The sequence below is a fragment of the Passer montanus genome, unplaced genomic scaffold, assembly GCF_014805655.1.
Source record: "Passer montanus isolate IOZ18808 unplaced genomic scaffold, ASM1480565v1 scaffold53, whole genome shotgun sequence".
Taxonomy (NCBI): domain Eukaryota; kingdom Metazoa; phylum Chordata; class Aves; order Passeriformes; family Passeridae; genus Passer; species Passer montanus.
In genome coordinates, this window is record NW_024370263.1 from 5,048,910 (window position 1) to 5,062,208 (window position 13,299).

Consider the following 13,299-nt stretch of genomic DNA (forward strand, 5'->3'; position numbering starts at 1 on the left):
TTTTTTTTAACTTAGGAACTCAAGACCAGCATTTTGTCTCTTGCCACACAAATTCTGACAGGATGTGATGAAGTCTTAGAAATGCTGCAACAAGTCACTACAGCACTAATTAACAGTGACATTTCTGACAGGGAGCAAAGGTAAGACAAGTGGGAGGATCCTAATTTGGAACCAGGCAGCTGCTGCTCTTTGTAGCTTATTGTACAAGCACAGTTAGCATTAATTATTCTTTATCACTCCATATTTGAGCTTTGAATGCACAGGAACTGTTTCTTCCTGTAGCAATTGTTTAGCACTCAGCTGGTGGAGAATTTAGAATCATTCTCTGTGTCAGTCCTGATCATCTGTAGGTTGTTATTTCTGTAGGAACCTCAAATTGAGAAGGTTTTAGTCACTTATAATGGTATTTATGAGTAGGATACCTGGAAATAAAGTGTAATTAGCTGGGAATACTCCTGTAAGCTAGAACAATCTGTTTATTTTAAAATTTCTGATTATTACATCCCTAGCAGCTGGATTAGATATTTATGCATGACAGTCCCTGGGTGTTGTTTTATACCTCACATATTCCATCACCTGCCTTTCCCTGTCTCCCCTCCTCTTAAAAATACACTTTGGGAATGGGGTGGAAACAAAAGCTGTGAACTTTTCTCTCCCCAAACAAACAGCTCCCTGTCCCAGCTGTGTCCCAGGTTTCACTTTCTGCTTCTCTGTGCCTGCAAGATTAGTTGTGTTTGTTGACAGCACACAATTCCTGGGTGATATTTTCATATGAGTTCGTGTTCAAATATATTTTTGTAGCTGCAGATCCTTTTCAAGTCCTTTGAGCTCCATGTGCTGGGAGCTGATATCCACACTGGTGCATTTGTGTTTGATGGGGACTTTCATCCTGTGCCCAGGGGAGCTTATCCTTCTCTGAGTAATTATTAAACTGTTGATTTACTGTCTCTGCTCTCAGATTGTTCAGTAAAAATTGTCAGCAATTCAAGGTCACTGGCACTTGGGAGAAATTGTAGTGGTTTCAAGATTGTTTTGGGGATTTTGTTAATATAATGCAAACATTCTCTGCTGAATTTTGAGTTGCTGTTACAAGAAGAAACAGAAGTGACTAAAGCAGAAGTGCTGCTCTATGAAAAGAGTTGTTCCTCTGTAACTTTGGCTCTCCTTCCAGGTTAAAAGGCCTGGAGCAGATCACAAAGGCCACCATGCTTGGCCACCTGCTGCCTGTGCTGCTGACGTCCCTGATGCACCCAAACCTGCAGACCCTGACCATGGCTGATGCCCTGATGCCTCAGCTGGTGCAGCTGGTCCTTTACACCAGCCAGGTACGGGCTCTGTGCCACCCTGGGCTGCCCAGGGCCAAACCTGGGGCTGCAGCTTCCTCCAGACCTCATCCACACACCAGAGTTCTGAGTTTCTCAACAGCTCTGCCAAAGCTGCTGATGCTGAATGTTAAATTTCACTGCTCTGGGAGCTACTCAGTCGTGATTTATTGTCAATAACAATAATTGTTAATTATTTCAATAATGAGCTCTTCAAATGCTTTACAGTTTGCATGTCCCTAACACTGTGTATTTTGGGCCACAGACTGCACTGCTGCTTAAAACCCAGTCTCCAGTTTTCTCAGAACTGAACAGTTCCCCCAGTTGTGCTCCAGAGCAGAAAGGGAAGCACTTACCTGATGAAAGGTGATTTTCTTTACATTTGGGTCTTTTCATGGGATAAACTGAACTATAATGTCTGTTTGACCATTGCTGTGGGATAAAGCAGCAGCTTTTATTTGAATTCATTTTTAAAGGTATGCTGGAATGATGTCTAAGGCAGGCTGTCTCAGTTTTATATAAGCCAGTTAGTTCCAAATTTTGTTCTGTATATAGAATTAAACTATTAATAACTTCAGGTTGTTTACACAGAGTATGGTTCATTTTGGTTTTTTTCCTCATCTCAAGCATTAGAAATTAAATCTAAATGTTTCTCTCACAATAAATTAGGCTAGGAAGGACCATCAGGAGAAAATGTAAATTGCTCTGGCAGCATGAGATACAGAATTAAAACCATTGCAAAGCTATTAAATGGTTTAATTTACAGAGAAATAACATTTTTAACTCCTGCATTTAAATGCTGTGTCTCAGCTCAAAGTTTTCCAGCTCCTGCTTAGGAACAGAAACAAACAGCTAAAATCAAATAAAAATGCTTATTTGCAGTATTGGAGAATTTGCAATACTAAAGAATTCATGATAATGGGATTTTTTGTGAATAACAATGTAATCTATGAATAATGATGATAATATATATAATACATGAATTCCCTCAATACAGTCATGCCTAAAACCAGCAGTCAGTTCCTTGTCTCTCTGTGTCAATACTGAGAGGTGATTTTTAAGTACTTTATTGAATGACAGAAATCTCTGTGCTGTATTTTAGGCCAAATTTCTCCCTCTAATTTCAGGATGCTGGAAGAGAAGGAAGAGCCAGGATTCCTGACTGGTTTGAAGATCCCTGCTCCCTGGGCTGCTGGGAAGACTGTGGAGACAGTGCATCCTGTCAGGGATAACTATAAATTTAAGGAGACTGTCCACATTCCAGGAGCCCGCTGTTTGTATCTTAGATTTGACAACAGATGCTCCTCCCAGTATGATTATGACAAGGTAAGCAAGGGCCAGCTCAGCACCTCTGCAATGAGGCAATTCCCTCCAAAAAAGTGGCAGTTCTGCCATGGGACAGCTGTGGGAGGCTCCAGGGATTGGGGGGTGGTTTGGGTTGGTTTTTCCCCTCAGAAATTCTGACAGTTTTGTTTTTTAAAAACATTATTTCAGGCTGTCCAAGTTTGACTTTCCTCATTTTTACTCATGTTCAGTTTTCCTTACTTCCTAAATTTTAATCCAGCTGCCTCCTTTGATCAGCACAGTTGGTTTAAACTGGGCAGAGCTGGAGAGGTTCCTTTTCCCCTGATGATAAAGAGCTTGTTTACCTGGGTTAATAGGAACAAATATTTCAATTTTAAGAAAACAACCAATAGCACTTATCCACTTTGTATTATCAGAGAGCTGCTTGTGCTGCTTGCTGAGTGCTGCTGTTTATTCTTTGGCATAGAGCAAGTCCTGATGCTCATAAATAACTAATGGGATTATCTTTAATCAGTAATGGGTGACATTAATATTGAACTCCCCAAAAAACCCTGATCCCACCAAAGCCATGACAAAACTCTGGCTTTGCTGGGAACAGGATCAGCCCCTCACTGCTAGGGAAGGAGTTTGTTCTCTGCCTCAGGGCTGGCAGTCAGGATTGCTCCTGCTCTGCTCCCAGCCCTGCTGTGTGAGCAGGGACCAAGCCCCTCCAGTCCCTGTGTGCCTCAGTTTCCCCATCTGTAAAATGGGGATAATAATACTTAACCCTGCTGCCCTCACCGAGCCTGTGAGGATCGGTTCACGTGCATGGAGCGCGGTGGAAGTGCTAAGTATTATTATTATTATTAGGTTTTCTTGTTTTTCTCTTACAGTCTAACAGTGTATTTTATGTTTTGAAGTTGGTGATCTATGCTGGTCCTAGCACAAACAGTAGGAAGGTTGCTGAGTATGGAGGCAATACACTGGGATATGGCAGCCGTAGTGTCTTAGGAACGGGGTGGCCCAAGGACCTGGTGAAGGTACAGTATTCCCATCCACCTCTTTCCCATAGAAAATTCCCTTTGGAAACCATGCCCAGCCCATTTTACCCTCCTAGCTATGCATTCCAAGCTTTTAAGTGTACAGTTATCCATGATGAGATCCCTGCTCAGTGAACTGTTGTGTCCTTGGGGGAGAACTTGAAACTTGGCTCTGTGTTCCGTGTGATGCTTCCCTTGGAGTTTGTTTTGTCTTCCTGGAATTCCTGATGGAGATGTTTGAGTCCTGCAGTCTCTAATGGCACTGCTCTTCTCCTAAGTACACCCTCCTAGGAGAAGTTCTAGGCAGATTCTCTTAAAGTCAATTTTTTGCGTAATAACCCCCAAATATATCAAGTGGTAAATGTAACAAAATCCAACCATTTCTGTTGGATTTTAAAATTTCATTGGTGCTTTTGGTAATAAAACTAAGAAGAATCTCTCAAACTTCTTGAAACCTCAGCATTTCAAGGCTTTGGCAGTGTGTCCCCTCACACTCTCTGCAGTGTGATTTTATTTTTGTTTAATATATATTTGTGCTGCTACATTGTCCCATGTTAAAACTGGGCTTATTTACATAACAAAAACACATTGTAGAAAGAAATTAAGAGGTAATAAACTGGAAAGCAATTTCAGCCAAGAACTCCATTGTTCACAATTAAGGGAATTTGGTTTATTTTTCGCACATAGATTTTGATGCTGTTCTTTTAGCAAGCTCCTTGATTAATTTGTTGTCACTTTTCTAATTGAAGAGCTTGTCTGTCTTCCTTCAGGAAGAGAATTGTTAATTATTGCCTGGTTTCTTGCAGACAAACAGTGAAAATCGAGGCTAAATAACACACTGATAATTTCTGCTTTTGATTTTACAGCTATTATGGTTCTTTGTTTTACTGTAGTCAGCCAGCAGCAAAATGAGTTTTACACTAAGAAACACCTTTACAAAAAGGAAAAAAAATTAAATCAGAATATTTCCTTTGAGATAAAAACACCCCCCAGATATGTGGTGATGACTTTTAATGACAGTTGTGTGAAAACCTGTTTGTTTGCCTCAATCATGAAACATATTTTCCTTTTCCCCTTTCTGTGCCGTGGCTGTGTGAAGGTGGAAGGAGACACGGTCACGTTCTCCTTCGAGATGCGGAGCGGGCGCGAGCACAACACTCCTGACAAAGCCATGTGGGGCTTTGCCTGCACGGTCCGAGCACAGGTACTGCAGGGGGGATCCCAGGGACAGCTTCAGCTCCCACTGCCTGCCACAACACATTCCAGACCCATGGGAGTGTGCTGCCAGCTTGGCAGTTGGAGATGGAAACCAGCAGTGACTGGTTTGGGCAGTGAGACAAATCGGGTGTTGGCAATGAAAGGAAGCTGAGTTTGGGATGCAGAGATCCCTGTGGATGGGCTGGCACTTGGGCATTCATGGAGATAGATAAGTCCTATTTGATAGCAACTATGTCCTGAAGCCACTCCAGGATTTCTTTGTAAAACCTGAAAATCAGTGAAGTCCTGAGGAAATAATGATTCCAGCCCATGAGGAAGAGAGGGGAGGGATTCTGGGATCAAACACAGGGAACCTTGGATCCCATTACAAGTTGGGGTGACTGAACCAAAATTAACTTGACCTGTTCCTTCTTGATTCAGGAAAACAATGTTTAAGTCCCTTACTTCTTGTCTTGAGTTGTTCTTACAAGTTGCTGTTAATTGTTAAGCATTTACAATTGTTAATTGTTTACAATTGTTAATTGTTAAGCACTTACATTTTATATGTAAGAGTTAAGATTGATAGTGAGCTATATCTTACATTTAGAAGATTATATATAAAATCTCCTATCTTGAATCTGTTGGAAGGGATTTGCTGGTGGATTGCTTGAACTTCTCCCTGTTCCTGCTGCAGGAATCCTCAGAGGATGTGTCAGGAGGTTTGCCATTCCTGGTTGACCTGGCCCTGGGCCTCTCTGTGCTGGCCTGTTCCATGCTAAGGATCTTGTACAATGGGCCAGAAATTACCAAAGATGAAGAAACCTGTCAAGAGCTCTTAAGATCTAAACTTTTACAAAGGTAAAAAAAAAATCAATTTTAATCTTACTGGGTTTTTTTCTGAGGGGAAGTGATTTCTTGTGTTCAAGTCGTGTGCTTTAAGGTGATGTTTGGATCATTTTTCCTATAGTTTGTTCAGCAGTTTGCCTAAAACTGAGGGAATATCCTCCAAAACAGAGGGGTTTTTAGAGTAAAAGGAGGGTTGGGTTATTTGGTACAAGCCACACTTCAAATATTAATATTTAATCATTGTAATTTGTCAGCTGAAGTGTCTTTCTCAGTAAAGGGGGAATTAGAGAGGTGAAAAAAAGTCCTTTTCATTAATTTTTACCCCTTTTTGCAGGTGCCAGTGGCAGGGGGAAGCCAACGGGGTCATATCTCCAGCCCTTACTCCAAGCCCTTCTCCATTGCCTCTCACCATAGAGGAGGACAGGGAGTTCACATATCCCTCTGATGTGCTCGTGCCTCCTGTTGGACACTACTTTGACCTGCCCAGGATTAGGCTGCCCCCAGGAATCATGATCAAGCTCAGGGAAATTTCTGGACGTGCTCGGCCTCAATTTAGACCCAGTATCAAGTAAGGAGTCCTTGTTTCCCTCTGGGTTTTTTACCTTGTTTGTGAATGCAGCATCTGATGATTTATGAATATGAATTGTCCAAGTTGGTCTCTTACTCCTGATTAATGAGTTTGGCTTTCCCTGGAACCCTAGGGAAGTGATCCAGCCAGAAGTCATGGAGGAGATGGTGGTTTCATGTGTGATTAAACATCTCAATTTGGTTGATGCTCTCCAGTCCCTGATAAATTTCCAATATCAGGAGGAACATGCTGAAGAATATGATTTACTTTGTAAAATTATGGGAGAGACCTTTAAGAAGCTGAATGCCATGGAGAGACAACTGCAGGTAAAAAGAAAATTACTGGAAACAGCAGAAGGCTTGTTTTGAAAGTAAAGATGTATTTTAGTACTACAGAAATACAAAATGTACTCAGATTTCTTCTTCTAAAATCCCTTCTACACCTTAAGTGCAACAAGTGTGATTTTTGTCTCTTTATCAGAGTGTGGCTGAGCTGGAGCAGAAGTGGCAGAACGAGGTGGATGATGCCATGCATGGGAAGCTGGAGAACAATGTCCCCTTTTTTTATGATTATCACTTCAATGAGGTGAGCCCTGGGGCTGCTCTGGGTGCTTGTGCCTCACTCTGCTTCCTCAAAACCTGCTCATCCTTCTCCTTCCCTTTGTTCAGAGCAAGATGAAGGAGCTGGAGCTTCTGTGTTCAATGAAGGAAGTTTCTTTTGATGGGAGTGATCTTGAGAACGTGGTCCTGGCATTAAGGTCAGTATTAGTGAACATTTAGGCCTCAAAGGAGGGGCAGCTTCAGGGCAATTCCAGGGAATTCCAAAAGAATCTGATGAAATTATTAGAAACTTCTGTGCTAAATGTATTAATATTAATACCTGCAACTCCTTGTGTTTGCTAAGGAATCACTTGTTTATTTCTTCCATTTTTTACTGCTTTGCTGGCGCAGAACAGACTGAGGCCATAAGTTCTCTTCAGATGACCTTTCCCTCAGTAACACTTCCTTTCTGAAAGCATTCAAACATTGACTTGGCTTCTTTTACTTCCCTTTCGTAATCCTAGGGAGAAATTTTTCCAAGAGGTGAATTCACTGATCCAGAAGACCTCTCATCCCTTAGCAAAGACAAAAACCTTGGTGAAGAGCTTGATGAACAGAGCAGAGCTGTTGTTGCATGTGACCATTGCAGCACAGTCTGGGATCACAAGGAGCATATCTGGGACCCCTGCAGAGACTCCAGGTACAGCTCTCATTACCAGCATTTTCTAAAGATAATTATTTCTTATTTTTACCTCTTTTGCTTGAAATTAAACTATTTCCCCCCTAAATTAAATCAATTCTATTACAAGAAATAAAGTCACGTCTTTGTTTTCTGATTGCCATGAGGATGGTAAATAAAAAGCTGAGTAATAATAGGTGGAATTTAAACTTAAGTCTCCTGATTTTTTGAGGAAAAATACTTAACTAAATCAAAGAAATCTGATTTGAAACAATACCTCAAAACAGGAAAATCCTCAGAGCTGGATTTGTATTTTGTTTGTAGTGAGATTTAATCATGTCTGAACTTTAACTTCAGTGCTCTTTACATATTTCATACAGTAATAACTTGCAGTTCTCCTTCTAAATCTCCAATAAGTAATTATTAATATGTGCTGATTATTATTTTTAAGGCTACATTTGGAAGTTTGAGTTGAAGCCTTCACTTCCAAATCTCTAACTCTCAACAGGGTTGAAAACAGGAAAATTCTCAGATCTGAGTTGCACATTTTTGCTTAGACTGGATTTTCCCCACCCTGTGTTTCAGCTTTCACTGGGATATCCACCAGTGATTTTAAACCCAGTTTGTAAATAATTTCCTGCTCCAGGAATGACCTTTTTTATTACTATTTTATAATACTTCAGCCTGTAAGTCAGCCTCTGAGACCAAGGTGATCTCGCACGCCGTGCGCCAGCCGGTGTTCCTGCGCAGCATGTCCGCCCCGTCCGACCTGGAGATGATCGGCAACGAGGACATCGAGTTTGCCCGGGCCAGCCAGAGGTACAGCAGGGTTTATTCCTTCCCTTCACACCTCTGTGCTGTCCCAGTCATCAGCTTGATCAAATTTACCACTGCCAGCACAGCAGCATTTGTGGTGGTTGGATCAGCTTCCTGCTGCCTGGTGTAACATTGCTGTTCCCTCGCAGGCGCCGGCACGTCACCAGCCACAGGAGCAGCTCCTTCACCCTGCTGCAGTCCCTGGCCATTGAGGACAGCAGGGACAAACCCACCTACAGTGTCCTGCTGGGACAGCTCTTTGCCTTCATCGGGACAAACCCCGACCAAGCTGTACGTTGTTATTTTATTTCAAATTCCAACTTGCTCAGAAACAGAAGGTGTCTTGTCTGTGTCTAACAAAAATCCCCTCCCAAACCTCACAGGTGTCCAGCAGCAGCTTCCTGCTGGCTGCCCAGACCCGCTGGAGACGTGGCAACACCAGGAAACAGGCCCTGGTGCACATGAGGGAGCTGCTGACGGCCGCCGTGCGCGTCGGGGGCGTCACCCACCTGGTGGGCCCGGTGACCATGGTGCTCCAGGGAGGGCCAAGGTGGGTGCATTTCTGCACAATTCAGTGGTTTGGTCTCTGTGGAAGGGAATAAATTGCTTTGCACAAGGGAAAGCCAGAAGTGAGTAGCTGTGAGGGCACAAGTTGGCAGAGCTAAGGTTGCAACCCTTTGACTCTTGTGGGGTGAAAAGGCAGAAGCTTTTAAGAAACGCTTATTTTAGCAGTGGGTGAACTTTCCTTTCATACTGGGCTGACATGTACCCAGGTGTGTATAGAGGATGTCCTTCACTAGCTGTTAGTGGTAGATTCAGCTGATACTGTCATCCTCATGTAGTAAATGTTTTGTATTTTGTTTGTAGTTAGAATTAATCGTGTCTGAACTCTCTTGTTCACATGTTTCATATGAAAAATTAGTGACTTGCAGTTTTCCTTCCAAGTCTCTCTTCAGTAATTCTTAACATGCACTGATTATTATTTTCTCAAAGCTACATTCGGAAGTCTGTGAACTGAAGCCTTCCATTCCCAATCTCTAACCCCCAACAGGATTGAAGAGCTGACGTGTGGTGGGATGGTGGAGCAGGTCCAGGAGGCTTTTGGGGAGACGATGACATCGGTGGTGTCCCTGTGTGCCCGGTACCCCATCGCCTGTGCCAACAGCATTGGCCTCTTGTGCACCATTCCCTACACAAGGTGAGGAAGGGCTTGGGGAAGGCAAGGGGGGCATCCACACCTGGCCTTAGTAGGCTTTGCTTTAAGAAGTGTTAAGTAGTATAAACATATCCCCTTTACTCATCATGACAAACATCCAGTTAAATTCCCTCACAATTCCACCTGGGGAGGACAAGGGAGAGGCAGAACCATCTTTTTGCCAAGTGAACTAATTAATTACTGAGCTAACAGCAAGTTCTAGATTCCCATTGTGATGGAGAAGTTAATTCCACCCTGAATTTCTCCTGCAGGAGTGAGGAGAAGTGTCTGGTGCGTAGCGGGCTGGTCCAGCTCATGGACCGGCTGTGCAGCCTGAGCAGCCAGACAGAGTCCAGCTCAAATGAAAAACAGACCAAGAAACAGAAGGTGGCCACCATGGCTTGGGCTGCCTTCCAGGTGCTGGCCAACCGCTGCGTGGAGTGGGAAAAGGAAGAAGGTAGGAACACTGGAAGTATCTTCTGCTGTGTGTATTAGAACTGCCTGAGGAAAGGTGTACATGTATTGAAAATAGGACAGTCATTCAGCACAACTTGGGATTCTGTGGATTCTTAAGAAGTGAATACAAAATTCAGTGGATTTTCTTCTTGTTTTTTAATTCTGGCTCTTTTCCTTCTCATGGAAATAATTTCAAGTTTTGCCACTTGATTGTGTCTAAACATAATCAGAGAACCTGGAGTGATCATTTGGCATTTCTCCTGTGGTAGAATTCACCCATAACATACTTAAACCTACATGTGGCTGTTGGCTAACGCTGGATGTATCAGAGGATGTTTTTTGGTGGGTACATTGATTTGTGTTGGTTACAGCTGTGCATTCTTCCATCCCTTTCCAAAGGGGGTTCCACAGATGCTGTTCACTCCGGGTTGGCCAGGCAGGTCTCCAGCCTCCTCACCAACCACCTGGCCAGAGCCACTGAGTGCTGTGGCAACCAGGCTGCAGGGAATGATGCACTGCAGGATGTCCTCAGCCTTCTGAATGACCTCTCAAGGTACCAGGCCTTTCCTCTGGAGTATTTTCTTCCTGTGTATCAAAGCCCATGCAGGATCTTTTGTGGATCTTTTTAAACCATTCCAAAACTGACCCTTAATCTTAGTGTTTAATCAGTGCTGTCAAGTTATGGAAGAATTGCTAAAGATGTTTTGTCAGACACTGAAATTGCTTTTAATACATCTTGTAAATAATAGATGAATTTGTTTTTAATTTCAAGATTCTTTTCCCTTTCAGGAGTCACATAGGTAAAGCCATCCTGAGCCAGCCAGCCTGTGTGTCCAAGCTTCTGTCCCTTCTCTTGGATCAGCGTCCTTCTCCAAAGCTGGTCCTTATAATCCTGCAGTTGTGTCGTGCTGCACTGCCTCTCATGAGTGTTGAGGACTGTGGAAACGTGGAATTGCCTCCCTGGAGTTACTCAGTGCCCTCCCTGAACAGCGAGCAGGATGATCCCAGTGACCCAGCCTCCAAGATTGCCTCCCTGCTGCTGGCAAAGCTGGCAGACTACGTCGTGCCAGGTACCAGCAGCTGTTTGTGTTGTGCCTGAGGGACTCCTGTTTCATGGAATCTTGGAATGAAAGGGACCTTAAAGCCCATCCAGTCCCACCCCTTTCCACTCCTGCCACGATGCCAGGTTGCTCCAAACCCCATCCAACCTGGCCTTGGGCACTTGCAGGGATCCAGGGGCAGCCACTGCTTCTCTGGGCACCCTGTGACAGAGAGCTCAAGTATTGGAAGGTATCTGATTTTCACTGAGAGCAGGATATTCCTGTGAATTTCTGTCTGCCTCCTAATAATCCCTGGCCTCAGACCAAAGTGGGTGTCTCAGTGATGTTTCAGGCACATCCCAGATGTGTCAGCATTAGTTCCAAGGGTAAGAAAATTCATGGTTGTGTTTCTTTGTTTTCTTTTTCCCTTCTCCTTCAAGGTTGCCAGACAGTCCTTTCTCCAACTGCCTCTGAGCCAGATACTACCTTGGCAAAAGCCAGCCCTAAAAATTCCATAAAAGGTGATAAAGATCCTGGAGAAGAAAGCGAGGCAGTGGATGGTAAACTCTCTATTTTTATCCATAAAAGAGAAGATCAGTCCTCCCATGAAGTACTTCAGCCTTTACTAAGGTAATCTCAGCTCACTGGATTGGAATTAGAAACAATTTTGCCAATTCCCTTTATCTTCTTCTTTTTTTTTCCAGTGCAGCAGCTGCAGAAAAATACATCCTTGATATACGAGTAAATGGGAAAGCAAAGTGTCTGCCCAATGTTTTGTGTTTACTGGCAAAGCAATAAGATAATGCAAAGGAACATGGGAACATCTTCATCTGTCTGAAAACAATCTCATGAAAAATTAGCTACTTAGACTCAGTGTTTCTGATGGAATATCATTTATCTTGTTCATGGTGTGACGTGCTGGGTAGGACTAACAAATAGAACTGTCAAGGCAAAATGGCTTTAAAAGCACTGCTTTAATAATGCATAAGCTGGACAATAATTTGCTATTAAAGATTCTTTAGTATTCTCAGCACCCACCTGGATGCTGGGATCACTGAATGCCAGTGCTGTCACCTCCTGCATTTTGTGTTATTTGTTCCATCTTCCCCCACTCCCTGGGTTGGTTTTGAACCCATACTCTAAAAATTACACTAAAAGGTACAAGTGAAAGGTGAACTCAGAGCACTGGGCATTTGTGATCAATAAAAACCATTTCATGAGGCTTCTTCCTGAGGGGGGAAGGGTTAAATTGCTTTGAATAACTGCATTCAATGGATTAAATTCCCTCTGTTAATGGGGTATGTCGTTAACTGCCTAATATTTCTGTTTCTTTTGAGCATTCAGCTGCTAAGGTGGCTTCAAATAATTTCAAACCACCCATAATGTATGGAATTGGACTGTGTAGCTCAGCTGTGTTTTCCACAGTCAGAACAAAGCTCCTGTGTTTTGTTTCCCCTCCAACAGTAGCTCAGAAGGTCGCCCATTCCGGCTGGGAACTGGAGCCAACATGGAGAAGGTGGTGAAGATGGATCGGGACATGACAAAAGTAAGAGCAGGAATAACTAGAGAATTGCTCAACATCCTAAAAATTGGTGGCCAGGCAGAATTCTTGGCTTTTACTGATGTTAAGACCCCTTTGTTAAATGTTTTATTCATCATTTACCTCTGTAAATACAGATCAAATACAGGGGTAAATGATGAAAAAGAATTTCAGCTGATGCTTCCTGCAGCCATTGCAGGTCAGGTTTAAGACCCTTTGATATTCTCTTTCCTCAAGTGCTAAATGCACATTGGTAATGCAAATTTTAAGTCACACACTTGAATTAAAATTTCGTGTCTATTTTCAGATATTTTCTTGAGTATTTGCACCAGAAATACTCATTGGTGGCTTTTTGATCAGAGAAATGGAACTGTTCATTCAAGAATGGAATGTTAAAGGCAGTGAATTTATCCCTGGTCTCTCTGTAGATGATAAAAAGCAAGAGACAGAGCTTGTCTATGACTAACACACAGCCAGGAGGGGCTTTTCCTGTGTTCTCAGCACTTTTACATGAGCAGAGTGACCAAACAGATCTGACATTTGCTTTCCATGACAATTTCCTTTGCAGAGTGGCTGCTGTGAAGTCATTACAGAAGAAGCTGCTGCAGCTCTTAGAAAGGCAACCAAGTGGGCACAATCTGGGCTGATAGTGAGTGTGGGCCCACCCATAGAGACTGTCAATCCAGAGAGCACCAGTGGTTTGTCCACTGGGGACAAAAAGAAGACTGCACAAACTTCCATTTGCAGGGAGAGGAATTCAGAGCTTGCCAGGTAAAT

At 43.0% G+C, this 13,299-nt stretch overlaps 1 protein-coding gene across 5 annotated transcripts in view; it reads left to right on the forward strand.

Moving 5' to 3' along the window:
• The window catches only part of HECTD4 (HECT domain E3 ubiquitin protein ligase 4), a 65,706-nt gene that overhangs the window by 26,335 nt on the left and 26,072 nt on the right, over positions 1-13,299 (forward strand). For 3 of the 5 annotated variants that reach the window (XM_039724347.1, XM_039724348.1, XM_039724351.1), the window contains 22 exons: positions 16-140; positions 1,172-1,325; positions 1,588-1,688; positions 2,450-2,648; positions 3,500-3,646; positions 4,746-4,850; positions 5,538-5,701; positions 6,024-6,257; positions 6,391-6,583; positions 6,738-6,842; positions 6,926-7,014; positions 7,321-7,496; positions 8,159-8,294; positions 8,441-8,582; positions 8,675-8,841; positions 9,343-9,489; positions 9,759-9,943; positions 10,342-10,495; positions 10,732-11,012; positions 11,423-11,612; positions 12,447-12,528; positions 13,091-13,293. In XM_039724347.1, coding sequence (XP_039580281.1) covers positions 16-140; positions 1,172-1,325; positions 1,588-1,688; positions 2,450-2,648; positions 3,500-3,646; positions 4,746-4,850; positions 5,538-5,701; positions 6,024-6,257; positions 6,391-6,583; positions 6,738-6,842; positions 6,926-7,014; positions 7,321-7,496; positions 8,159-8,294; positions 8,441-8,582; positions 8,675-8,841; positions 9,343-9,489; positions 9,759-9,943; positions 10,342-10,495; positions 10,732-11,012; positions 11,423-11,612; positions 12,447-12,528; positions 13,091-13,293 — 3,479 coding nt within the window. The remainder of the gene's footprint in view (positions 1-15; positions 141-1,171; positions 1,326-1,587; positions 1,689-2,449; positions 2,649-3,499; positions 3,647-4,745; positions 4,851-5,537; positions 5,702-6,023; positions 6,258-6,390; positions 6,584-6,737; positions 6,843-6,925; positions 7,015-7,320; positions 7,497-8,158; positions 8,295-8,440; positions 8,583-8,674; positions 8,842-9,342; positions 9,490-9,758; positions 9,944-10,341; positions 10,496-10,731; positions 11,013-11,422; positions 11,613-12,446; positions 12,529-13,090; positions 13,294-13,299) is intronic. The other 2 variants (XM_039724349.1, XM_039724350.1) reach the window with 1 other exon arrangement.